Source organism: Panthera tigris, chromosome F3, assembly GCF_018350195.1.
Source record: "Panthera tigris isolate Pti1 chromosome F3, P.tigris_Pti1_mat1.1, whole genome shotgun sequence".
Classification (NCBI taxonomy): Eukaryota; Metazoa; Chordata; class Mammalia; order Carnivora; family Felidae; genus Panthera; species Panthera tigris.
Genome location: NC_056678.1, coordinates 44,372,191 through 44,398,236, shown reverse-complemented (window position 1 = coordinate 44,398,236; position 26,046 = coordinate 44,372,191). Strand labels below are relative to the sequence as shown.

The following is a 26,046-nucleotide window of genomic DNA, read 5'->3' as shown; positions in this document are numbered from 1 at the left end:
AGTCTCTTAAGAACTTCAGGCCGAGCCACACGTTTTCATCCGAGAGGACGGGGAGATGCCAGGACTTGTCTCCCATCTCACAAGACTGGGTGTGTGTGTGTGTGTGTGTGTGTGTGTGTGTGTGTGTGAGTTGGTGGCAGTGTGCTATGATGTGGTGTGTGTACAGTATTAGGGTCGGAACAAGGCATGAGGACCGTCTCCCCGCCAGGCTGGTGGTGGCACCGAATCTAATGCACATGTGGGTCTAACGCCTCAACAAACAAAAGGTTCCCTTCACTGGGTGGGCTCCAGCGGCCCAGGCAGAAGTCCCGAAAACCAGCTGGAGGCTTTGCGTGGTGCCCCCAAACCTGCGTGTCGCCTTGCAGGCTGTGACCCGCACACTTCCACGCCTCGAACCTTCCACTCCTCGTTCCCCTGGGGCCAGCTTCCCAGGAAACCCAATTCTCACAGGGGTGCCCTTGCAGGCTGTGACCCACACACTTCCACACCTCGAACCTTCCACTCCTCGTTCCCCTGGGGCCAGATTCCCAGGAAACCCAATTCTCACAGGGGTGCCTAATCAGTGAGCTCTGAAGCCAAGCTTCCCATTCCACCCCACCCCCTCCACCCACACAGCTGAGCTCACCCGGCCCAGCCTCTTTTGCAACTTTCCCAAGTCTGTGCACGAGAGGGAGAGGAGGAAAACAGAAGGAAGTAGCTTGGCCTCAATAAGCTCTTCTGCTCCAGAGCCTTTTTCCTCTGAACCGGCTGAGACCTTTGCTCTAAGAGGAGACCCCCAGACTCCGAGAGAGAGAACGGCCCGCCTGCCCTCAGGGGAGGCCAGATGCTAAGCAGCCACAGCCGTAAGTGCCTTGAAAGTTTTTCTCAGTTCTTTGGTCTGTCCCAGCAAGCCCTAGAGGTATTTGGGTTTGGGGAGGGAGGTGGGGAATGGAGGCAGGGATGAGGCTTAGAATCTGGCAGCCGCGGGGCTTAGATCCAACCCGAAACCCCCCCACCCCACTGCCCACCAGGGAAACTCCCAGGGCATGGCAGCGAGCCAGGTGGAAGGGACTTCCCCGCCCAGCCCAGCCCAGCCTGGGTTGCTGGGGCCCAGGCTCCCGGCTCTGCACGGGCCAACAGTCTCAGCGGGAGGACACTGCCACTGGCTCAGCAGAGGAAGGCCAGCCAGCACCCGAGGTCGCCTTGCCACATCGACAGGGCACCTCCTTGGGTGGAACCCGTTGGCCAAAGCGTCTCATTGGGGAAGGAGAAACTCCTAGAGTAGAAAAGTGTCCTTTTGTCCTAAATCATAAATATGTCTCCTGGCACAGCTCTGCTGTGCTAGGCAAGCCAGTCAACAGAGTTGGACAGATCTGGGTTCTGGTCTCAGCTTGCCACTAGCTAGCTGTTCTTGACTCAGGAATCCACTGGACTGTGATGGCATTTTATAACCTGCAGGGTGCCCTAGAATTGCCAGGCAGCGTGCATTTATAAAAATAACTTCTCTGAGTTCGTCAGTCAATGCCCCACCACACAAGTCCCATGGAAATAGTAACTTGTCTGTACCCTCAGACCTACATAGTGCGGACTCATAGTAGGCATATAGTACCCATGCTGGATGGATGGATGGACAGATGGATACATGGATGGATAGACAGGTGGATGAATGGATAGGTGGATGAATAGATGGGGATGAATGAATGACTGTTTATTGAAGATTCAATATTCCCAGCATGGGTCAGGCTTTACGGAGGGATAGAGAGGTGGGAGGCACTTTCTTGTCCTCTGGGCACTGAGAGTCTACTTGGGGAGACAGGACTAATACTTCCAAAGAACTTAAAGAACACGAGCACTGAGCCTCCTGAAACCAGAGCTATGGACACACGTCCTGGAGGGGAGCAGGTCTAGACCTGCTAGGATTTAGGAGGGCAAGGCAGAGTCGTGAGCCTTCCCACAGGGCAATAAAGCTTCGTGCTCCATAGATCATTTATTTTCAAAGACAAACTTTATTCCCACGACTGTAAATCCCATTATTTTTAGGGTGGATGCATTTGTCGTTTTCCAAGACGTGGTAGCAGGGAGGAGAGGCACTGAAAGTGGGGTAGATGGGAGCAAAGCAGGGAGACTGCCTGCCTCAGGATTCTCATCTGCCCTGCCCACTGGTCTCCCTCATCCTTCTTCCTTGTCAGCAGAAATGACACCTCGCCTTACCAGCGAGGCCGAAGATTGTACCTCGGTCCTGGTTGGGGCCAGTGGGGGAGGGAGAGAAGGGAAGTAGGATGGTGAGAGCAGACCAAGTCCAAGGGCTCGTGTAAGACTGGCCCCCAAACCCTAGGGTGGTGTGTGTGTATGCGCACACGGGTGCGTGTGCCTGTGTGTGTGCGTGCCCAGGGGCATCAACCCAGGCTTTCTTGCTCCTAGGGACTGAGCTACACCGTAACTTTGGCAGGTGGGCAGGACCAGGGCTCCAGTCTTAGAAGGACTACCAGGCAACAAGGGGAGAGGAGTTAGTCACATGCAGTGGGGGCTGAGTCGCCTGCAGATTCTGGTCTGGGTGGATCGGGGCTGGCTGAAGGCAGGGCCCTGAGTTCCAAGCCTGCTTGTCACTGTTATTTAACAGTAGAGGGTGGTGACTCAGCCTGGGCTCTAAGAGGATGCCCTGGTTTGAAGCATCTGAGGTAGCTGGGTGGGCGGGAGGAGGCTTAAAAAGACAGCTATGGCCAAAGTCCAGCCAAGGGCAGGGCCCAGAGACGTGGGAAGGGACTTCAGCCACCGTCTGAAACCTACACATGCCTCCTCGGTGAGCCCAACCGGTGTCTGCCACCAAGCTGCCTTCCCTTGCCGGTGACACAGTTCTGGACACCCCCTTGTTGCTGCTAGGGGGCAAGGGACCCCTAGGGGGTCCTGGGACCCAAGGGCCAGGCTATTTTAAGTAGTAGCCTCAGCAAATCATTCCCCTTCTGAGAGTCTGCAGTAGGGGTAGGGGGTCTGCAGCAGCAGCATGCTGGAAGGGCACATCCAGGGGAAGGGGACTAGGGTGGTAGTGGGGTAAAGGGAGCTCAGAGTCAAGGCCAAGGCGAGTCACAAGGATCGGAAGAAGAAAGAGTCAAGAAACACCAAGGAGAAGACATTAAACCTCAGAAAGGCTGGCATGTGGCAGAGGAAGATTGCATGTTCTCTGTGGCCCCAGGAGAAATCCACCCCTAGTGGAGGGAAGAAGCTCTATGGGAGCAGATCCAGCTCCGTCTTTCCATGAACGAGGTCGAGATGGCTCAAGCCCCGGGTGGGGGATCGGAGAAGATGATCTTTGGGGTTCCTCCTACCGCATGCTGGAGCAGGCTCCACACTGGTAGCTTGAAATCCACCACGGTGGGAGTATCTACCCCACAGAAAGTGGCAGGTGCTACCAATCAGATCTCTGCCCCGCCCCCATGCAACTAGTAACCATTCATCTGGGTCTTCCCCCATTGGAGGAGCCTTTTGTGCTAACAGAAATGACACATGCCCCCCTGCAGAATAAGCCACAGCCACAAGTGATGCCCACTTCACCCATGAGGGAGCCGACTCACCAAGGTCAAGCAACTCACCCAAGGTCACAAATGTATGGAGGTAGAATAAGAACGCTGACTCCAAAACTCATGATCACTCCCTGGTACGAGATGACCTCCCTCTCCTGCCCCAGACCCCAAAGTGATTTGTCTTGTCAGGACATCACACTCAGATGACTTGGGGTTGTCATCCACCCATGTGCTCTTTTTAAAGGAACTTTAGGGGGTGCCTGGGTGGCTCAGTCGATTCAGCGTCCAACTTTGGCTCAGATCATGATCTCGTGGTTCACGAGTTCAAGCCCGGCGTCAGGCTCTGTGCTGACAGCTCAGAGCCTGGAGCCTGTTCCCCCTCTCACTCTCGGTCTCTCTCTCTCTCTCAAAAATAAATAAACATTAAAAAAAAATAAAGAAATGTTAAGTTTCTTTAAGTACATTTGATACTGTTTCATTACGTAACGACTAAGCCTTGTGTGACAAATGTTAACACAAGACATATATAAAATAAAACAATAGCCCCTAGCTTCTCATCTACCTTTCCCTACCTCCTATTAATCATTTAGTGTGTATCTATCCACAACTTTCTGTGTATGCAGGACAAGCACAAATAGGATATTAACTATGCAGTCACACAAGCAAGGTTGTTGTTTGCTTTTACACAATCGAGATCATGCTGTACAAAACGTTCAGGGATGTTCTCTTTTACTTAAATTATTATCACTTATTTTCTACTTCATTACTCCACTCTTTGTTTTTCTTGATCGTTTACATGTTTATTTATTTATTTTGAGAGAGAAGAAGAGCGAGTGGGGGAGGGGCTGAGAGAGTGCGGGAGGGAGAAAGAACCCCCAGCAGGCTCCGTGCTGTCAGCGCAGAGCCCCGTGCAGTCTCCATCTCACAAACCGTGAGATCATGACCTGAGCTGACATCAAGAGTCGGATGCTTAACGACTGAGCCACCCAGGCGCCCCACTTCACTCTTTTTAAAGCCACCTGGTATCCCAGAATCTGAATGGATCATAATTTATGTAGAGAACCTCCTATTGATGGACATTCGGGTTACGACAATGTTCTCCAGCAATCGTCTTTGTACAAAGGTATGTTTGAGCATAGGTCCGTTCTGAGGGTAGATGTCTAAAATTAGACTGTGGCCCGTGCGTATCGAACTTTGCTACTGTCAACTTTCCCTCCAAAAAAGGCTGTGCTATTCATAGCCTATCAACAATACATATTAGTGCTTCCCCTATACACTTGCCAACACTTAATTTCACCATCAGTCCTTTTAATTTGTGCCACTCTCTGGAGGTAAAAAAAAAATGGTATTTTTAAACTTTGTATGTCTCTAAAAATTAGTAAGGTTGAGTATCTTTTCGAAGCTGATGACTTTTCATTCATAAGACTTCTGGGTTGCTTATTCATATTCCTTGCCCACTGTTATGTTGTATATTATCTTTGATTATCTGCAGAGAGCTTCCCAGGTAGTGGATATTGATCCTCTGTTATATGCACACTCTCTACCCGCCCCGCCCTCACCCCACTTCCCCTTCATAAGCACGTTGGCCACGCTGTCCCATGTCAAGCCCACGCCACCCAGCCCCGGAGCCTCTCTGACAGGGGCACCCGGTGGCAGGTGTGTGATCTTCATCCTAGTTTTACGGAAGAGACAGTAGAATGAGCAGGTGAGGGTGTGGTCTGTGGAGTTAGGCCTGGATTCCAAACCTAGCTCCTAATCCGGGTCCTACCACTTCTAGGCTGTGTTTTTAGAGAGAAACAATTAAACTCCCCTAGACACCCGGTTCTTGAGTGGTAAAATAGAGACCTATGGTGTCAGTCCGGCAAGCTCGTTTTGTGTGCTAGCAATCGTCATAAAACAGCTAACATTTCTTTCTTTTTTTTTTTAATTTTTGTTCATTTTTGAGAGAGAGCAAGTGGGGGAGAGGCAGAGAGAGGGAGACAGAGGATTTGAAGCCGGCTCTGTGCTGACAGCAGCGAGCTCGAGGTGGGACTGGAACTCACGAACTGCAAGACCATGATCTGAGCCGAAGTCGGACACCCAACCGACTGAGCCACGCAAGTGCCCCCGCAAGAGCTAACATCTCTTGAACCTTTAATCGCGGCCGGTAAATATATTATAATAATGTATTGTCTGCGTTAAACATATTATAATAATGTATTCATTCATTTAACCTCACAATGATATGCATAGTTTTGTTTGCACATTCACAAAGTCCTCTATGCAGTGCTGGGCGGAAAACATGTTAGAGGATAGCGTGAGCATCTATGCTCCAGCATGGCAGCTTGTGTGTGAACACATTCCCCTCCAACTAAGCTGGCCAAATCTTGACCTTGGTGGTCAATCCTCACACAACAGCTCTTGTTCCGCAGACCCGTTCCCTCGGCTCCCGTTCGTACCTCTTGTCACTTTGGCCACCTTTCTCTCCATCTCCTCCAACTCTGCTAGGGTTTTGTCGGGGCTCACCAAACGGGAGCCCAGCACCCCAGATCCCATGCACACAGATTCCATGGGCTCAAACTCAAGAGGTCAGGAGGCAACGTGGCACAGAGGAGCCTCCTCTGGCCTTCCATGCAAACGCTGGCTCATCCCTGTACTACCTGTATGGCCTTGGATGAGATATGAATGACTTGGCTTCTCTGAGTCTCAAGACTCATCTCGTAAGGCTACCGGGAGGGTTCTCGAAGCAATCAGAGGACGCAGAGCAGCCCCTGCAGGTACTCCGTCAGTGCTGATTCCTTCCCCACTGGTCCCTGCCTCCCTTTGGTCCTGACTCCCTTTCTAAGGGCACTGCATTGGCTTTTAAAACTAGGTTGGAATCTTGTACCAAAGACATTAGGAAAGAGCTCACCATGGCTCCCACTCCCCTTCTGAGCAGTAACTGATGCTTGAAGACATGTATCTTTCACAAGCTTCTGAGCCACTTCTCCCTTAGCTGGTTTCCCTGTGGGCAGTGACACCCAAGACAAAATGCCAGCCCTGGATAATACCTTGAATTATCTTCCTCTGCCTGTCTGGAGCAAAGAGAATGGTTGCTGAATGAATGAGAGGACCGAGTCCTTGGTCGGACCTCCAGGACCCACCTTAAATCTTACCTCTTCTCCCTGCTTTCCTATCTCCATACCCTTCGCTTCACCCTTCCAAACCATCCACCCTCTCCATTCACCTGTTCTCAGGGTTTTGATTACTTCATCCCCTCCCTCTGAAATATCACCTCCCGCACAACCACATGTCTCCTTCCTTCAGGGCTTCTCTCCCACCCCTGAATTCCCCCAGCACTTTCTCTGTGCCTCTGTTGGGACGCTTTATGCTTTGTCTTTGGTGTAATCACTCAGCCTGTGCCTTCTCCCATGATGACTCCTTAGGGTGGTTTCCTATTTGCTCCATTTTTGTGCTCGTGCTTGTGTCTAGTGCAGGGCTTTGGAATGCAGTGACCGTGTCGGGATTTTTTGAAGGACTGTCGCGGATTACCACGAAGAGGTCTTGCCCATCATGCCAAGCCAGCCCTCCTGGGTTACCGCAGAAGGTCCAGTGACACCAGCTCTGGCTCTTCGGACAAACATCTCTGAGCCGAGCCTCAAATCACCCTGGGGCCACGACATGGCTCGTGGAGGGGCACTAACAGCCCTACGCCCCTGGGGCCTAGGCACCCCCGGGCAAGGCCCTTGTGGCCAGTGAGTTAGAGCTCCAGTTGATAAAGTATTTTTCAACCAGAAGGGACCTTGAGTCTTTGGTGCCCAACTTGCTCATTCTCTAGTTGGAAAGCCAACACTCAGAGAGGGGAAGTAAATGATCCAACATCACACGGTGGCAACATGAGAGAATTAGAACCAAGGCCTCAGAACATCTTATTTTGAGCTTTTTCCAGGACCCTAAGGAAACTCAAACTGACCTTTTTGACACCTCAGCCAGGCTGAGTCAGATCAAGGTTTGCTCAGCATGCCTACCTGCTCCGTCCAAGTCTGGAGCACTCAGGAGTTGGGAACTGTATACACATACGTGTGCACGTAAGGGTAGAGCCAAAGAGCCAGTTAAGCACAATCCCCTGCAACAGTTTTGCCTTAGCTTGTTGAGAAATAATAATAATATGGGGCGCTCAGTTGGTTGAGCGTCTGACTTCAGCTCAGGTCATGATCTCACAGTTCGTGGGTTTGAGCCCCGCATCGGGCTCTGTGCTGACAGCTCAGGGCCTGGAGCCTGCTTCAGATTCTGTGTCTCCCTCTCTCTCTGCCCCTTCCACACTCTCATTCTCTCTCTCTCTCTCTCAAAAGTGAATAAACATCAAAAAAAACTTTTTAAATAATCAATATGTACATGTATATGTAAAATGCATACATGCATATATACATGTTTCTTTCTTATAGGAAAGAAACAAATTATTTCTTACAGGAACAATACCTGTTTGACATGTGTGTTATTTAAAAATGGAACATACTAGGGGCGCCTGGGTGGCGCAGTCGGTTAAGCGTCCGACTTCAGCCAGGTCACGATCTCGCGGTCCGTGAGTTCAAGCCCCGCGTCAGGCTCTGGGCTGATGGCTCGGAGCCTGGAGCCTGTTTCCGATTCTGTGTTTCCCTCTCTCTCTGGCCTCCCCCGTTCATGCTCTGTCTCTCTCTGTCCCAAAAATAAAAAAAAAACAAAAAAAAAACGTTGAAAAAAAAAATGGAACATACTAAAAAGCACAGAGAACAAAGGTTAAATTGTATAATTTCCCTACCACACAGAATCAACCACTTAAGTTTGTTGTATATTTATTCCTAGGCTTTTTTCTATGCAAGTAGGAACTCATTTTCATATATGTGATGGTATCGTATATACAGTGCAGTGTCTTCTGTCTTCTTTTAGACCCTATGGCATGAGCATTTTCCCACATTAGTATGATAGTCTCCAAAACTCCATGTTAATAGTCTATTGTGTGCCATGATTTATTTAACCACTTCTTTGTTGTTGGATGTTTATAAATAATACTGTGAAGAACATTCTTGAACCAGAATCTTTGCCTGCATCTCAGATTATTTCCCCAGGACAAATTCCTAGAAGTGGACGGCAGGAACATTTTTAAGGCTCTCAATACTTGCTGCCAACTAGCTTTCCAGAAACATGTACCAATTATACCCCCACCAGCTGCATTAAAGAAGAGCCTTTTGATTCTGTAATTGCAGCAACACCTCGGGCTGGGGGAGGGGCGCTCTCCCATCCAGAGCCTCTCGGGCAGTCCTGACAATGGACCCCTTGTCCTGCCCCCATCTCCTCTTCCCGCACTGCTCTCCACCCCTGGCTGCTGGTTTGACTGTCCTCGAGGCCTCTGTTCAACCCCGTGCGGTCTTCTTGGCGCTCCGGGCTGCCTCCGAGAACAGGGTTGGTGATGCTGAAGAGTGAGAGATGTGCCTGTCCTGTGGGGCCACCACACTTCCAGCCTTGGGGAGGCCCCGAGGGGAAGCTGAGGGAGGGCGTCAGCATTACTGGTCCCCTATCTCCTTTGGAGAACAGCCCCACCTGAGTCCCGGGCCCAGAGCAGTGATCTGCACATCAAGGAAGGGAAAGTAGAGGCCAGCCTCAGTGACAATGGCCACACGGGACTCTGGCCAGCATGCAGACGACTTCTGTTTCCCTACAGGCTCCGAAGCCCCTCCATGAATCCCCGGAAGAAGGTGGACCTGAAACTCATCATCATCGGAGCCCTGGGGTGAGTAAGCCAAGATCAGTTCAGGGTGTGGGGATTGGGAAGCAGCCCCCTACCCAAGGGCAGTGAGGCCTCCTGCATATTTCCCACCGGCCATGGGTCTCTCTCTGATTCAGAGTGGCATCAGGGAGGAGAGATGGGCAAAAGAGGCTGGGAGTCGGGATGTCTGGTTACTGGTCCCAGGTCTGCCCTAACTCTGCAGTGACTAGCTATGTGGATTAGACAAACCACTTGGCATCCGTCTGTCCTCCCACCTCTGTCAAATATAGGAAAGGCCTGACCTGTGGGACGCTCCACTCTCCGCAAACTTCTCTCCTCATTCGGACTGGTCCCTACTTCTAATGTTTATTCATTTTTGAGAGAGAGAGAGAGAGAGACAGAGACAGAGCACGAGCGGGGGAAGGGAAGAGAGGGAGACACAGAATCAGAAGCAGGCTCCAGGCTCCGAGCTGTCAGCACAGAGCCCAACATGGGGCTCGAACCCACGAACCGTGAGATCATGACCTGAGCCGAAGTCCGACACTTAACCAACTGAGCCGCCCAGGCGTCCCGGACTGGTCCTTACTTCTAGAGTCCATTCACTGATCCCTTACTGCTCACTGTGGTCCTTGGACTGCAAATGTTAGAAATTCAGAATCACAGAGAGGTGGCAGCGAGAGGCGCATGGCAAGATTCTGAGAACAGTCCGGGTGTGCGTGTGTGTGTGTGTGTGTGTGTGTGTGTTGTTCACATGTGTTTGGGTTTTTTTCTTCAGTGTGGGAAAGACCTCCCTCCTCCACCAGTATGTGCACAAGACATTTTACGAGGACTACCAGACCACACTGGGGGCCAGCATCCTCTCCAAGATTATCATACTGGATGACACAACTTTGAAGCTACAGGTAAGCTGCTCTGCCTCTCCCTCTTCAGCCCGCGTACCTGAAATCATCCCACATTCCCTAGATGGCCACTCGCACAGCCGTGTGCACCAGGAACTACAACGGTCTAGAGCAGAGATAAGCAAACTTCAATTCATGGGCCAGATGTGCTCCACGACCTGTTTTTACAAATACAGTTTTATTAGAACACAGCCATGCCCATTTGTTTACTTATGGTCTATGACTGTTTTTGCACTACAAAGGCAGAGTTGAGTAGTTGCAACAGACAGTTAGGTCTACAAAGCCTAAAATATTTACTACGTGACCCTTCAAGGAAAAAGAAATGCTGATCCCTGATCTGGGGCGGGGGGCGGGGGTGGGGAGGAAGGGCTAATCCAGATGTTGGGAGGCCTTATTCTTAGTCGCAGGTTCACTGGAAAAGTTGGTAAGTGACCTTGGGCAAGTCATTCCCAGGGTCCAAATCTATCAGGTGAGAATAACAGTGAGAATAACTGTGCCTGTCTTGATGGCCCAGGGGGAATGTGAGAGCTCAGATGTTAAGTGCTCTTGGGTTGCTAAATGACAGTGCGAAGATACTGTCACGAACACGGGCAACAGGGTTGAGTTGCCCGTGCTTGAAAGGACCACAAGCACCTGTGCCAAGGCTGTCTGCTTCCTGCCCAGAAAAGGACACTTTGACATCATGGCACCCAGCTGGGCCTACCTCCAGGCACTCATCACAGCCCAATGGGGCGGCTGCTCTTCCCCTCCAGATCTGGGACACGGGTGGACAGGAGCGGTTTCGCTCCATGGTGTCCACATTCTACAAAGGCTCTGATGGCTGCATCCTGGCTTTCGATGTCACCGACCTAGAGTCTTTTGAAGCACTGGATACCTGGCGGGGTGACGTCCTGGCCAAAACGATTCCGATGGAACCGTCCTACCCCATGGTGGTGCTGGGAAACAAGATTGATCTCGCAGACCGGCAGGTACCAGTCATACTTTCGTTCATCCACCAAACATTACGTGAGCACCTACTCTGTGCCAGGCACTGTGGTCGGTCCCACACATAGGGAGCTGAATCAGGCACAGTCCTTACTTAAGAATGTTGCAGCCTAGTAGTGCATACAGACACTTGAAAAACGCCTATGACACATTACGGTAAATAAAATGACGGAGATATACCTTGGATATTTGGCGACCACAGGGAAAGGGCATTTACTCAAACCCAGAATATAGGAAGGGCTTCCTAGGGGAGGTGGGTTCCAGGCTGAAGAAACAGCATGAGCAAAGGCAAGAAATAGCATGCTGTGACTTGAGAAGTGAAAGCAATTTTGTCTAGAGACAGGGAGTGGAGGAATTAAGGCATCAGCGGTAGGCAGGTGGAATTTGAATTTACCTGTAAAACAGTATTTCTACCCAGGGTCAGGTAGGGGATCACAGTTATCAATTCTTGAATCTGTAAATTTTCTGGGAAAGTAGTAATATGTCTTTTTATTACCATGGGCATATATTGGATTATCTGGCTATGCAATGGCAAGCAGTCTGCTCCATGGCTGCAGGGACCCCACTCGTGTAGGTACTTACCACTGCAGTAGCATTGATTAGAGCTCTTTCCTTATTGCCTACCAATGAGAAAACAATAGAGGCAGACTTAATTTGTAAAAGATGCTCTTGTGCCGAACAAACCTAAAATGACACCAAAAAGAACCATTTGAACAAGATTGTCTTAGTGTTTCGAATAGAGAAAAGGAATGAGGAACTGAGCCATCATATTTGAACTATGTTTTCACAATGGTTCAAAAAGAGAAAAGAAATAGAACTGAGGCATCATTTGGAATGATGGATGGATGGATGGGTGGATGGATGGATGGATGGATGGATGGACGGATGCATGCATGAGGTTCTGACTTTTTCTCAGTGAAATCAGAGGCACCATCTTCTGTTGAGCAGGAAGCGAAAGAGGACCAAGTAGAAGTCTCAAGACTCATAGTGAAGCTCTGCCATTTACTCTGGAGAGCAATCAAGGACAAAGACAAGAACAGATGGGTGACCCTAGGGGCTCAGCTGAAGGAGGAGACCAGGAGTTGGAGCTGGTGTCTGGATTGTTTTTCCCCAGCAGCCATGTATGGGGTGAGAGCCAGGAACAAGGGACCTGGGACTAAGGTTCTTCCAGACGAGAGTAGCTGAAGAGTAGAGGTGTGGAGGCACTGACAAGCCACCCAGGAAAGAAGAGAGCCAGGGGAAGGTTTGGAGGAACAGCAGCTAGCTGCAGTGTCCAAGGCAGAAGGGCAGGACAGAAGGAGTGAGGACAGGTGGAGGTGGAAGGGAAGGAGACTGTGTCACCGAATGGGAGACCAGATCTGATATTTGACAGAGGTCCTGGGTCAGGCCCTGGGAAAAAGAGACTGAAGTGGAGAAAGGATGCATTCTGTTGGAGGGGCAGGGGAGGCTACCTTGAGAGGTGGAGACAACAGGATTAGCACGGAAACAAGCAGGATGGAAAGAGCCAGTGATAACACGAGGGGTGGAGGGGACCATCCACGCCTCAGGGGAGGAGCTTTGCTCTGCAGAAAGAGAGGAAGAAGAGAGAGATTTGAAGGCACCAGGGAGGCCCCAGCCAAGCTCATCGCCATCTCTGGGGTCTGCGGTGAGCAGGGTGTAGACACAGCCCCCACGGGAGAGGGCGACAGGGGGAACAGAGACTCCAGGAAAAGCCAGGGCTCAGCCAGGACAGGGAGGTGACAGAGGACCCTGGAGAAGGGAAGCGAGGGGAGTTCTTCTTTCCACAGGGCAGCCCCGGGACGGGGACTGGTAGAGTAGGCATCAGCAGAGGTGGGGAAAACGCTAAGCAATAATGAAATGAGGGCAGGGAAGTAGACAGGAGGAACCGTGAGTGAGGAGAGGTGACGCCAGGACACCACTGCCCTCCAATGTCCTTGTTTTGCCCCAGCTTAGCAGAGGGCTTGGGGAATAGAGAAGGCCCGCCGGGAGGCATGCTCTGGGCTCACTTGAACAGAGGTGAGCGCATACGAGCCTAGCTGAGAGCTATCTGAAGGAGCGCCTTCTCTGGGTTCAAGTCCGTGCTTGCCCTGGGCCAGCTCCAGGGTCCTCGTCTGTGAGGTGCAGACCAGACACAGATTCCATGAAGTGACTGGGAACTTAAAGGAAATGATGGCTATGAAGCATTTGGCAAACTTAGCCCACAGAAACCATCGTTACCTTCCCTCTTACGTTCTCCAAGGGATGAGCTGGGAAAACACAGGAGTTTTTCTCACCTAATAAAAAGGAGATAAATGTTTAAAAGTCTACTGCTAGATTTAGGATGAGTAAAAAGTTCTGGAGTTGGATGGGAATGATGGCGACACAGCAACGGGAATATGCTTTAATGCCACCAAACTGTGCACTTAAGCATAGTTAAAATGGCAAATCCTGTGTTTATGTAGGTTTTAGAACAATAAAATATATATATATATATATATATATATATATATATATCTCACCAGAATGATTTTAAAGAAATTGCTGACTTTGATTTTTTAAAATCCCTATTCCTTCTACAGAAGGCAATAGTGAAAAAATACTAGTTTGCTAGAAAGAACAGTTCTGCAAATACCTGTGCTATGAGGGATTTATTCACTAGGATGTGAATCCTTTGCTCTATGTTCAGGAAGGCAGTTTCTGACTGATCACTGATTCATAACATGGGGATTATATTTTCTGAAATAAGTCTCAGTTATTTTTGGTAGTGGTTTCAGATGTATTTGACACACTAATGTTAACATTCATACAATTGATCGCTTAAAATGCGTATGAGATGCAAAGACATCATAAATAAAATTATGCGAATTGAGCTAGTTTTGTCAAACATTTGGCCTCTGATGAACAAGCAGATAACAGGAGAAGCAAAATGTTAATAGTATATATCGTCAGCCCAAAGCCAAATTAACAGAAGGAAAGCTTTCAAAAATTTCCTATTTCCCAAGTCCCCAAGTACCGCACCCTGAGTTTATTTCCACAGTCAGAGCCTAAATTATAAAGAGCTATTATTTTATAAATAAATAAAGAACAAGATGACTGAAACAATGATGAAATTGTAACAAGATTTGGAAGCAAATAGTGAAAAGCGCTGTCTGGGTGGCTTTCTTCCCAGGCCCGCTTGCTGGGGTTCAGTTTGGGAGAGGAGAAGGGGCATCCAAAAAGAATGTTAATTTGCAACATAATCTCAACTGACATTTTGGAGCGCGACTTAATCATTCCATATAAACCCAACAGAGAAAGATCGGGGACAAATGAGATAAAACATCTGTCACAACCAGGCACCAGACAGGCCCAGTCACTGTCCAGTAGGAGAAAAGGGAGCGGAGATCAGCGGGTTGCAGGTGCAGCCTTGTCCCCCCAGCTCTGTTGCCGGGTGACCTTGGGCACTAATCCGGGCATCTGCTTCTCGTGCCACGAAGTATAAAAGATCTCCCTGCATCCTGGAGAAGCAGAGTCCTTTGGCTTCTTTTCACTTGACTATGGTTTTTACTGCAACCCCAGAACATCAGTGATGTGCTCAGCAAAATGCTCATCACCTGGTGGGGGTGGAGGGTGGGCAGGGGGAAGGCACAGTGAAAAGCCTGAGTCCAGTCCTCACACTTAAGGACTTTAAAAGATAGGAAGCCCTTTGCATTTCTAAGGCCCCGTCAAGGTACAGCGTGTTAATTTCTAATACTTACTTATTTGTGGGTTACCCTTGACGCTTCCTCCAAAGAGTTCAGAATGTTCCTGAGCTGTGAACCTTCTTGCCTGCTCACCAGGCCTTGGGCATCTGTGCTCCATGGAAGGGAGCAGTCCTGGCCAATTCTGGACCCCTCCCCATAAAGGCAGGAAGGTCTTGGAGATCAGAGGCCGAGACTAAAAGGCCTGGGGTTTCCCCCCAGAACCCAGGCACGGGGTATGGAGGTGTCAGCCAGTTCGCCAAAGGGCAGGCTGCTTAGTCGACCTAAGGGGCTACACCCTCCAGTCTCACATGGCGAGCCTCCCAATGCCAGGCAATACTGGTGTCAATAGAGGCTCTGTGGGAGGCCACCATGAGCCTCCGGTGCCGCCACTCGTGAGACCAGGGAGCTGAGACAGTCACGCGTCCTTTAATCGCAATGAGATAGTCATCCTTAGGACCTGCAGGAGGGAGGCATTCTCTGATTGCCCCCTGGCTGTGCTGTCTTCTGGGAGAGGGGCAGAATGTCCTTTCTTCAGGATAAAAAAACCCTGGCTCCCTTAAGCACAATGAAATCATGACTACAAAGTACCAAACACAGCCAATGTTCCATATATGGCCATTTCTTCCTCCCTGAAATAATTCATTAGGGATTAAAGTCAATGGTTCCAATTGTCTTTGGAAGTAACTCCCAGGGCTCTCAGGAGTTTTCCAAACCAGCACGATCAAACTCTGATCAGCCGTTTGCATTCGGGTAGAGATGTACTCATTCTGCCTGTACTGAGTGGCCCACACTGCCAGGCCAAGAGCTGAGGAGACCGTGAGCCTGAGCTCAAGGAATCAATGGTCCAGTGGGAGAGGGAGAAAGGGTACCGTTCTCCTGCAGTGCCCTGCAGAGGGCAGTGCCCATGCCACAGGAGCTCTGAGCTGGACGGCAGTGCAGCTCTGCCTTTCTCAGCTGTGTGATCTGAGGCAAATCACTGAACCTCTCTGAGCCTCAGTGTTCCGATCTCTAAATTGAGCCGGTAAGACCCATCTCACAGGGTCATTGGGAGGATTGAATGAGTGAAGATGACAAGATATCTAACACAGTATCTGGCTTATCAACTGTTCCTCGGACTCTACCCTGGGGAAGGAGGGTTAGCAAGGACCTGAGTCTCTGCTCAGCAACAGACCTCCTGGGCATGGGCCCTGGTGAGCCAGCCCAGGGGAAGGAAGCCCTCCACCCCGGCTAGTGTCTATCATGTTCATCTTATAAAGGGACTGAAGAAGGAGCCTTAGGAAAGCAACATATAGTACATTGGGCTCTCGTTCTGCCGAGCCTGTGTTCAAATCCTGCTCAACCCCACACACTCTGAGCACGTTTATATTCTCCAGTCCTCAGTTTCCTCATCTGGAAAACAGAGCTCACTAAAGCCCACCTCCTAGATTTATGTTAAGAAATACGCATGTGAGGGGCTCCCGGGTCGGTTAAGCGTCCGACTTCGGCTCAGGTCATGATCTCACAGTTCATGGGTTCGAGCCCCGCATCGGGCTCTGTGCCGACAGCTCGGAGCCCGGAACCCGCTTCGGATTCTATGTCCCATTCTCTCTCTGCCCCTCTCCAACTTGTGCCCTGTTTCTCTCTGTCTCTCAAAAATAAATAAAGGTAAAAAAATAAAAATTAAAAAAAAGAAATAACACATGTGGAATTTCAGACACATGGAAGTTTCTCAATAAATGGGAGAAGTAGTGGGGATGGCGAGACACGATGGTGGTAATGAGAGTGGGCGCTACGATGACAGTGGCCATGGTGATACATACAGTGATCATTTCTTCCCCTCACTCAGGTGCCCCAGGAGGTAGCCCAGGGCTGGTGTAAAGAGAAAGATATCCCCTACTTTGAAGTCAGTGCCAAGAATGACATCAACGTGGTACAGGCCTTCGAGATGCTGGCCAGCCGGGCTCTGTCCAGGGTAAGTGGCTATGGTGGTATCATCTTCCAGGGCTGCCCCGAGGATGGGAAACTGGGGAGCTTCAGAGAACAACACACTGGACTCAGGTAGGGATGCGGGTAGGACTGGACGGCTCATCGTCTCGATTAGTTGCTGAATGGGCTCGGCAGTGCTCTGGTTCTGGAACCCCAGAGTGCCAGAAGTCTAAACCTACCTTGGGTTACATAGTTAGTGGTCCCTCGGTCCGGCTGATGATCCCTTGTGGAGTTTGTAAAATACACGCTTCTGTTTCCCCCCCCCCCCCCCGGAGACATTCCAGTGTAGGGAGGGTTTGGGAGCTGCTGGTCTAGTTCAGTCCTGACTGGCGAGAGAGGCCCCACAGCGCCAAGCATTTGTCCAGATGGACGATCAGGTCTGCAGGAGTGGCTGACATCCTCCAGGCAAAGAGATGGACAGCGGTGGGCCCCCCGTGTGGAGTGTGTCCTCTGTGGCCGGCAGCGTGTAGGGCTCGGGGACCCTGGCTCTCTGGAGGGGAGCCCGATAGGCCCATGTGTGGTTACCGTACAGGTGCATGGTGTGAAAGGATTTGGTGAGGTGGCCCCAGCGGCAGGGGGAGGGGAGGCACGCAGCCCAGCTGTGAGGGATGGGAAGGGGGACGAGGGGAAGATCAGGGAAGGCTGCCTGGAAGCAGTAACAGTGTTTTCTTCCCCTTCCAATATGGAGTCTGGAAACTCAGAAAAGGGTTCGAGTCATTGGCGCAGGGAAGGGCTCAGCTTGTCTCATTCTTCTGCCACATTTAATCACGGTGGGCTTCTCAGGAGAGGGGGAAAGCTCATCACAGCAATGATTTTGAATTGAAGAAGGGAGGATGGGAGATGGGGGGTGTCCCCGACGCGGAAGTGCCTGCCGTCATTGCGGTCGACCGGCAGCCTGGCCCCGTGCTGCCAGCTGCCCTGGACGGAAGTGCTCCGTGGCCCCGTCTGCGGTCGTCCACCAAGGAGAGAGGCAGCAACCACCCCCAAGAGGCTGCCCGGGGAGAAGCCTTAATCGCAGGGTTTGGCCGGACACAGGCTATATTCGTATGCTTCCCCTCCCGGCCCCCAGCCCTCACTGTCTCGTGTTAAAAGGAAGCAGGGGATGTCCGTCTCTAGCACATGACCGAGGGCTGTGGCTTTACGATACAGGCCGTAACGCTGGCTCTTAAGCCACAGATGTGCCTGCTCATGCCATTCCCCTGGAAACTGAAGAAGGTTGTTTGACCTTGTATGGTGAGAGGTGATAAATGATCCTGCACCGACACAGAACAGTGATTGCCAAATGCTGAGTCACGGAGAAGTTCCATCGGCCCACAGCCAGTGTCTGCGTGTGGTCAGCATCTGTCCTTTCTGAAGAAGGAGCGTCCTTTGTTCTCTTCTTTTTAGTATTTTTAAAATTTACATCCAAGTTAGTTAGCATAGAGTGCAATAATGATTTCAGTAGAATCCGGGGACTCATCCCCTACGTGTAACACCCGGTGCTCATCCCAACAAGTGTCCTCCTTAATGCCCGTCACCCATTTAGCCCATCCCTCCACTCACAAGCCCTCCAGCAACACTCAGTTCTCTGTATTTAAGAGTCTCTTGTGTTTTGTCTCCCTCTCTGTTTTTATCTTATTTTTGCTTCCCTTCCCTTATGTTCATCTGTTTTGTCTCTTAAATTCCACATGAGTGAAATCATGATATTTGTCTTTCTCTAATTTTGCTTAGCATAATACCCTCTAGTTCCATCCGTGTTGTTGCAAATGGCAAGATTTCATTCTATTTGATTGCCGAGTACTACTCCATTGTGTGTGTGTGTGTGTGTGTGTGTGTGTGTGTGTGTATATATATATATATATATATATATACCACCTCTTTATCCAGTCAGCTGTCGATTGGAGTGTCCTTTATTCTTAAAGTTACATCTTTCTTGCTGTGTCCACTTTATGAAGCTTGTCTGCTTGGTTGTTGTTATTTTATTTTTTGTAACGTTTGTTCATTTATTTTGAGAGAGAGATTGAGAGCACAGGGAAAGGGCAGAGAGAGGGAGAGAGAGCAGGCACTGTGCTGGCCACCAGCACAGAGCCCAACGCGGGGCTTGAACTCATGAGCCACGAGATCATGACCTGAGCCGAAACCAAGAGTCAGACGCTCAACAGACTGAGCCACTCAGGCACCCCTGTTGTTGTTGTTTTTAATATCCATCCTACTTGGCCAAAGAGTGGCTGAGCAACCCTAGGTCAGTCCCTCACGTTGATGGGGGAAACTTACTGATGAGAAGTCTAGAAGTCACAAGTGTGGTATCCACAGCGAAACTGACCTACATTTGAATCCTGCCCTGGTGTTTTTGAGTGGACCCCTGGGCATATGACTCCTCTGAGCCTCAGTTTCCTCATCTATAAGATGGAAATAATGCAATCCTGTAAACACTTCTTGAGTTATCAGGCTAGGGCTGGAGATATGGACCTCAGGGTCTCTAAGGTCAGGTAGAGGAGTAGGATATTCACAAACAGGTTGTCACAGAGGTAAGTGCCACAGAGGGGGCAAAGTCAAGGCATGGAGATGACTCAGTGGTGGCTGGTGGCGAGGGTGGGCAAGGATGGTCCCCAGAGAAGTGGCATGTGACTTGGGTGTTGAAAGACAAAGCACAGTTTGCAGGTGGCCACGGGAGGATGGGGGAGGGGCAGGCACAGGAGAAGGAGAGAGAGAAGGGCACGGCCAGAGGCCCAGGCACCAAGCCACAGGGCTCATGTGAGGAAGCAACTGTGGGTCCATCTGTAAGAGGAGGAAATGTGGCATGCAGGAAAGTGGGGGTGTGGGGCGAGCGATGAGGCCCACAAGGTCAACAGCACGGATCACGAAGGCTTAGAGAGCCCCCACCAAGCGCCTGGACTTCACGCAGCGGGCGCATGGTGTCCAGACCGCGCTGCTGGACCCGAGGCACACAGGGGCTCACCTGGCACCTTGAAGCCCCACAGGGTGTGCCTTTTCCTTAGAAACGTGGAGGAGAAGTATTTTCCCCTTAAAACAGAACAACCATTATTTACTAGAGCATAGACTGTAAAACGCACGTGCACTTTTAAAGTGAAACCGGAGTTTGCACACCTGTGTCGTGAGGTCAGATGAGTTCTCAAAGACATTTCCGGCAAGGGCCTCTCCCCTCGTCCCCAGGGAGGTGTCGTGCTCATGGTGCTGGAGGGTTTGAGGGGAGATGTGAGAGGCGGCAAGGGGAGGAAGCCCCAGGCTGGGGTGGGAGGACCTGGGGCTCTGAAGCCGGGGAGATCTGACTGCAAATCCTGACTCCCCCTCTGACTCACAAGTCACACGGCCTCCCTAAGCCACCACTTCCCTGTCTTTAAAGTACAAATAATATCTTCCTAATGGAGTTGTTGCGAGGACCAAGTCAAACAATTCCTAGTACAGAGAAAGCATTAAGTAAAATGTTGCTGGGGGCGCCTCAGTGGCTCAGTCGGTTAAGCATAGGACTCTTGGTTTCGGCTCAGGTCGTGGTCTCAGGGTTCCTGGGTTAGAGCCCCACTCTGGGCTCCACGCTGACAGCCCGGAGCCTGCTTCCAGTGTTTTCTCTCCTGTTCTCTCTGCCCCTCCCCCACTCACACCCTCTCTCAGATAGATAGATAGATAGATAGATAGAAGGCAGCTGTTTTAAAATGGAAGCTGTGTATAAGGGTTTTCAGCAAGGGAGTTTTCTGCTTCATGGAAGATGGGCTCAGTGGGTGGTTGGGAAGGTAGTGCAATAGCCCAAGCCCGAGAGGATGGAGATGGCAGGACAAGGTGAACTAAACAGATGTTGGAGGTAGAGCCTCAGGGGCTCATGATGGTTGAATGTAGGAGAGAAGGAATCGGGAGCTATTCAGCTTGGCAGTCAGATGCACGATCGCTCGGACGGAATGCTCGGGACCAAGCTAGAGAAGAGAGGGGAAAGCAGGAGCATCACGGGAGGAAGGGGGTGATGCACTCAGCCCACAGGCCACAGGACATCCACACTTCCCTGAAATGCCTGAGCTCTACGGTGAATTCTGGTTGGAGTGATTTGTGAACATGGCACCAGAATAGGTACTCGGGGAACATTTTGAAAAGAAAAATGGTAGGTGGTTACTTTAGGGTCCCACTCTGCCCACTTTCTTTTTCTTTTTTTAATGTGTATTTATTTTTGAAAGAGAGAGAGAGAGAGATGCGAGCAGGGGAGGGACACAGAGAGAGGGAGACACAGAATCCGCAGCGGGCTCCGGGCTCCGAGCTGTCAGCACGGAGCCCGACGGCGGGGCTCGAACCCACGAACCACGAGATCGTGACCTGAGCCCAAGTCGGACGCTCAACCGACCGAGCCCCCCAGACGCCCCCCAGTCTGGCCGCTTTCAAGGACTAGGATACTTAGTTATTCCAAAATGTGATACGAAGGGACACCACCTACTTAAGGGGATTGGCACGGATGAGATTCTGCTCTTGCCAAGCTGGTAATATACCATCCCTGCTGGGGCTGTCAGGCCCTGCCCCTGTGGCACGAGCTGCAGCATGGAGGCCCGGCTCCTGAGGGGTAATTGGGGAAGGACGCCATCGCCATGCCCAGGAGGGAAGCGGGCTGGCTAGCGGGTAAGCTGGGTGGAATCACAGGACCTTTCTGAGGTCCTCCAGGTGCAGGGTCTAAAGGCAGGTCCACAGAGGCGACCAGGCTTGAAGGCACAGGCCGGCACAGTCACATCCCTTAGGTGCAGTAGGTGCACGCGTGAGGACACTTCCGGTTTGCTCTGCACTGGGATGCACATCTGGCCAAGAGGACGGGGGCCTGGAGAAAAGAGCTACACAGGAAACCCAATTACGGCCCGCTGGTTGCTTAGAAGTTTTGTGGGAAATCCGAGGAGCAAGATGACGCCGTTATTACCCGCAATGGTGTCACAGATGGGAAGCCCTCCGGTGATCTGGACCTGGGGACGTGTGAATGTTATCGGGTTCAGAAGGCCGGCGTGAAGGCCTCAGGCTTCTCCAGTGTAATGAGTGAGGAAGTTTCTCACCCCTTCCAGAGGCAGAACCCCATGAGAATCTAGAAAGATCTAGAAAGAGTGCAGAGGAGCTCAGGAAACTCTGTGGCTGCTCGGGAGGCCCCACACCCCCTTCCCTGCAGGCTGGTGCTGCGGCAACGGCACGGTTTCTGTTCATGAGGGGCTCTGGGGCCCCCCGCTGGGCCTCGGGTGAACCTGGGGTGGGGGGGGCACACTCAGGGGTGATGAAGCAACAGTCCTGCCCCCAGGGTCCAAAGACCCAGTTAGGGAAGTTCCTGATCCTGGTCATGGTCTCTGGCTTGAATGGTGACAGAGGGACCCACAAAGGACAAAACAGAGAATGCTTCCCAAACCTGCCTTTCAGGGAGAGTTGGGTCACCAGGGTAAAAGGGGCTTAGACAGTGATGCTCTGCCCTCCCTTGTCCCTCACTGGGAGATCCAGAAGTGTCGGGATTTTAACCACATCAGCTCCGTGGCGTGAGAGGGCCCCACACACAGCGGCAGGGTCCAGGTGGAGGACGGGACACGTCCAGGGCTGCAAAGGCTGGAGCCCACACACCAGGCCTGGGAGGTGCTGGGGACAAGGAGCCACCTGGCCCCATTTTGTCTTCTCAGGCTCCTTGGGTGGGACTCTGCTCTCTCAGGGTGAGAGCCGGGGAAGCCCTGGGGTGCCCTGGGTCAGGTCTGTAATCGGTGGGCTAAGATCCTCCCCAGCAGAGGAGGAGATCAATCTGGGGTGTGGGGACATCTCCAGAGAGATAGACCTTCATTTGGAGGGCATACACTGCCCCCCAACCCCTAGCACTCATCCTTCCTGTTAAAATAAACATATATAAATTCTAATAACTCTAAATAATTTGCTGAGGGGGAGTGCTCAGTCGGTGAAGCAGCCGATTTCGGCTCAGGTCATGAACTCACGGTTTGTGAGTTCGAGCCCCGCGTCGGGTTCTGTGCTGACAGCTCAGAGCATGGAGCCTGCTTCGGATTCTGTGTCTCCCTCTCTCTCTGCCCCTCCCCGGCTCATGCTCTGGCTCTCTCGCTCTCAAAAATAAATAAACATTAAAAAATAATATAATAATTTGCTGAGCGATACTCAAGGCCCATCACCGAGGCTGACTAAGGAGGCCCTGAGACCCAACCTGGGAAGACCGAGAAACAGGGACTTTCAGGAAACAAACTATATGAAAAAGGGCTGGATCCCAGGCCCCGCACCATGACCTCTGCATGTGAGGCTAAATGACCCCTCAGTCATGGGGCATCAGGGGACCGTCTCCTGTGTCTCAGGAGCTACCATCATCAGGGTGTAGCAAGTGAGGCCTGACGCCATCTCCTAGGACAGGGTTGTGACATTCACCAGTGGTGATGGGTGCTGCTCGGTGAGGGCCACTGACCCACACAATACCAGCTGTGGGGGAGCACGGATGCCAAGCCCAGTGACTGGTGAGAGCCGGGCAGAATAAAGACATGGGGTCCCTTTAAGAAGAGACCCTTTAGCCCTAGTATTCATCTCCTGGAGGAAGGGCCCCCTGCCCCACCTCAGCCTCACTCTGAGCCAAGAGGTCCTGGGAGAGAAGTGGCCGGCTTTGTTGGGACACAGGGGTTTGGGAAGGTAGCAGAGAGCCAAATAGTCCCAGTGGAAAGGCTGAGTTTATCTGGGGAGGACAGAGAATTGACTGGGCTTCTCAGGTGCCAGGGGTGGCCGTGGGGGAGGCTGGGAGGCAGACATGGTGAACGAAGGGTGGGTGTGGGGGTGTTTGTGGGGAGAGGTCTCCAGCAGAAATCAGGAGAGGGCTGTCATCATCTCTGCCGGAGGTCAGATGTCACCTCAGGTGACACTTTCAAGGATTAGGTGACACTGGCCACTTCCATGCTCCTTCTGGAGAATGGAAAGTTATGGGACCTTGTTGTAGGTCAGGAGATTGGTGCCACCCAACTGCTCTGGGCTCCTGGGAAAAAGCTGGAGGAGGAGGTGAGGACAGAGGAGGGTGGGGAAGACCAGTGCCCCACCCCCACCCCCGCTGTTAGTTTCCTAACAACGCAATGGGGAGGGGACAAAAAAGCCCAACCACCGTTGGCCAGTGAGAAACAGAAGGCAGGTGGGCATCTTTGCCTCTCAGGATGTGAACTCTGACTTCTCTTTTCCTTCCCCAGTATCGAAGCATCTTAGAGAATTACCTCACAGACTCCATCAAGCTCTCACCGGAAGACCAGTCCAGGAGTAGATGTTGCTGATCTTTCAGACTCCCGCTCTGATGCCCAGACAAAGCCTGCCCACGGCCTGGGCATCCCGGCCCCCACCAGCCCTTCCCTACCCCTTCCCACCCCCACCCCGTCTGCCCAAGCCCAGCCCAGGCACTACCCTCATATCTGTGCTGGGCCCAGATCAGAGCACAGCCCCTGCCTCGGGCTGAGTGTAGTAAGGACAGGGCTGGGCCCTCAGGGGCCCCGATGGAACCCAGAATGTCACAGCCAAATCTCGGGCCGGGAGGAGTCACCGTTTCCTGGCTGGCTCCAGCCTTCCTGCTACCTGCCCTCCCCAAACACACTCTCGCTCCAGAACGCACATCTCTGCAGACAGGCCACTGTGTCTGGAGTCCCGTTACGTTCTCCTGGGGACTGGCCTTCCTCGCCCATACCGCCACGCACCCGCAAAGCCACGGCACAGCTTTGGACAAGGGTGCAGCTCAGGCCACCCCGGCTACCAGCGCCAGAAAGCGAGGGCCTGCCTCAAACCCTGGTGGCCACTGTGCAGGCCTGGAACGATACTCCGCCCCCTCCAGGGTGTAGGATGGAGGGAGCCCAGGAGAGGCACCCGGGACGGGCTCATTCCTCTCTGCTGGATGCGCAGACAACTCCTCTAAATCTCTCCGAGCCTCAGCTGGCTCATCTGTCAAATGGGGGTGGTTTGTGTCCTGCCGACCTCAGAGTATACGGTTTCGAGGACCAGAAGCTCTGCTTAAATCTCAGTTGCTCTTGTTGATATGCATTTATTTATTTCTCCAACAAGTATTGTTGAACATCCGCTATGTACAATGCGCCGAGGTCCAGTGACAAATGAAACAAACGAGGACCCTGCTCTCCTGGAGCTGGCTTTCCGATTAGGGAGAGAAGCGATAGGCACAGAATTTAAACAGATATTTTCAAATAGCAGATGAGTGCTTGGACAAAGCAACCGAGGTAATGGGATAGAAAGGGACAAAGACTGGGGTTGGTGCTGTTTCAGACAAAGTGGTCCAGGAGGGTTTCCCTGAGGAGGTGTCATTTGGCCCCAGGACTAGAGAATGAACAGATGACTTTCATTAGAGATCTGGACAAAGAGCATTCCATGGAAAGGGAGCAGAAAGAGCCACGGCCCTGAGGTGAGGACACATTTGCTGTGTTCCAGGAACAGTGAAAGAACTTTCATTTACCTGAGGACTCAAAGCTGCTGTCCCAGAGACAAGCAAAAGGGATCCTGCCCCCTGAGTGGCTCCTTGATGCTCTGCTGACTGGCCACCAGAGGGCAGCAGTGCTCCTTCCCTCCCGTGCTGAGTGGCCAGTGGCTTCTCCATGACCCTTGAAGAAGGGCTTTTCTCTCTATGCTGATCCTCAAAGCTTGTGCTCAGACTGGGGGCATGTTTGGTCCTGCGAGATTTATGGGGCAGGAGAATCCCAATTTCTTACAGCTAGTAAGAACTGAGCCAAAACTGTAACATCAATGATTCGGGCAAGAAATCCACGTAAGTGACAAATACTAGAATTGAGGGACTTGGAAAACTCACGGACTCCCTCTCCCTGCAGATTCTTCCGGCAACAGATAGCATAGACAGGACCCAGCCTGAAGAGGGTGGGCAAAATGACCACTCAGAGGCTCCCAAGCCACATCCATGCCCTCCATGGAAGTCTCCTGTCTACACAGAAGTATCTGGCCCTGAGCTCCAAGCAAAGCTGGGATGTGAGCCCAGGACTTCTGATGGCATCTGACTCCGAAGATACTCCCAGAGGCAGGGGATCCTGCAGGGGCGAAGGGGTCAGCAGGAGAGTCTGGGGAACCTCGTCTGCCCACCCAGCTGTGGAGTAAGGGCTGGCTCACCCCGGGCAGCGGCACGGATCTGGCAGAGAGCAGGTGGCTGGGAACACGCCGCCGTCTCTGTGTCCTTCCTGGGAGTGGCATTCTACACCTCACACAGGCTCTCCTGGGAATGCATCCGACCGTGGATGGGATGTGTGGCGTTTGGGCTTCTGTATCCTGTGTATGCAGCACCAATGGACGTGTGAACTGTTTCAAAACGTGTGCAACAAATAATAAATGTGTCCTCC

General features: G+C 51.7%; 1 protein-coding gene across 2 annotated transcripts; it reads left to right on the top strand.

Moving 5' to 3' along the window:
* Positions 1 to 677: 677 nt before the first annotated feature.
* Positions 678 to 26,034, top strand: RAB7B (RAB7B, member RAS oncogene family). Of its 2 annotated transcripts, none has more exons than XM_042976635.1 (6): positions 678 to 842; positions 9,154 to 9,222; positions 9,974 to 10,100; positions 10,850 to 11,065; positions 16,608 to 16,733; positions 23,899 to 26,034. In XM_042976635.1, the coding sequence occupies exons 2-6, from the start codon at positions 9,170 to 9,172 to the stop codon at positions 23,977 to 23,979; spliced, it is 603 nt and encodes a 200-aa protein (XP_042832569.1). In that variant the 5' UTR covers positions 678 to 842; positions 9,154 to 9,169; the 3' UTR covers positions 23,980 to 26,034. The 2 variants fall into 2 exon arrangements, with proteins under 2 accessions (XP_042832569.1, XP_042832568.1); XM_042976634.1 differs by lacking the exon at positions 678 to 842 and adding an exon at positions 5,546 to 5,643.
* The last annotated feature ends 12 nt before the right edge of the window (positions 26,035 to 26,046 follow it).

Excerpts from the sequence above, each read along its gene's own strand:
- RAB7B (XM_042976635.1), top strand. The coding sequence starts at position 9,170 with ATGAATCCCCGGAAGAAGGTGGACCTGAAACTCATCATCATCGGAGCC. Across the intron at positions 10,101-10,849 it reads ACACAACTTTGAAGCTACAG|ATCTGGGACACGGGTGGACA; the intron begins GTAAGCTGCTCT and ends CTTCCCCTCCAG. Across the intron at positions 16,734-23,898 it reads CCAGCCGGGCTCTGTCCAGG|TATCGAAGCATCTTAGAGAA; the intron begins GTAAGTGGCTAT and ends TTCCTTCCCCAG.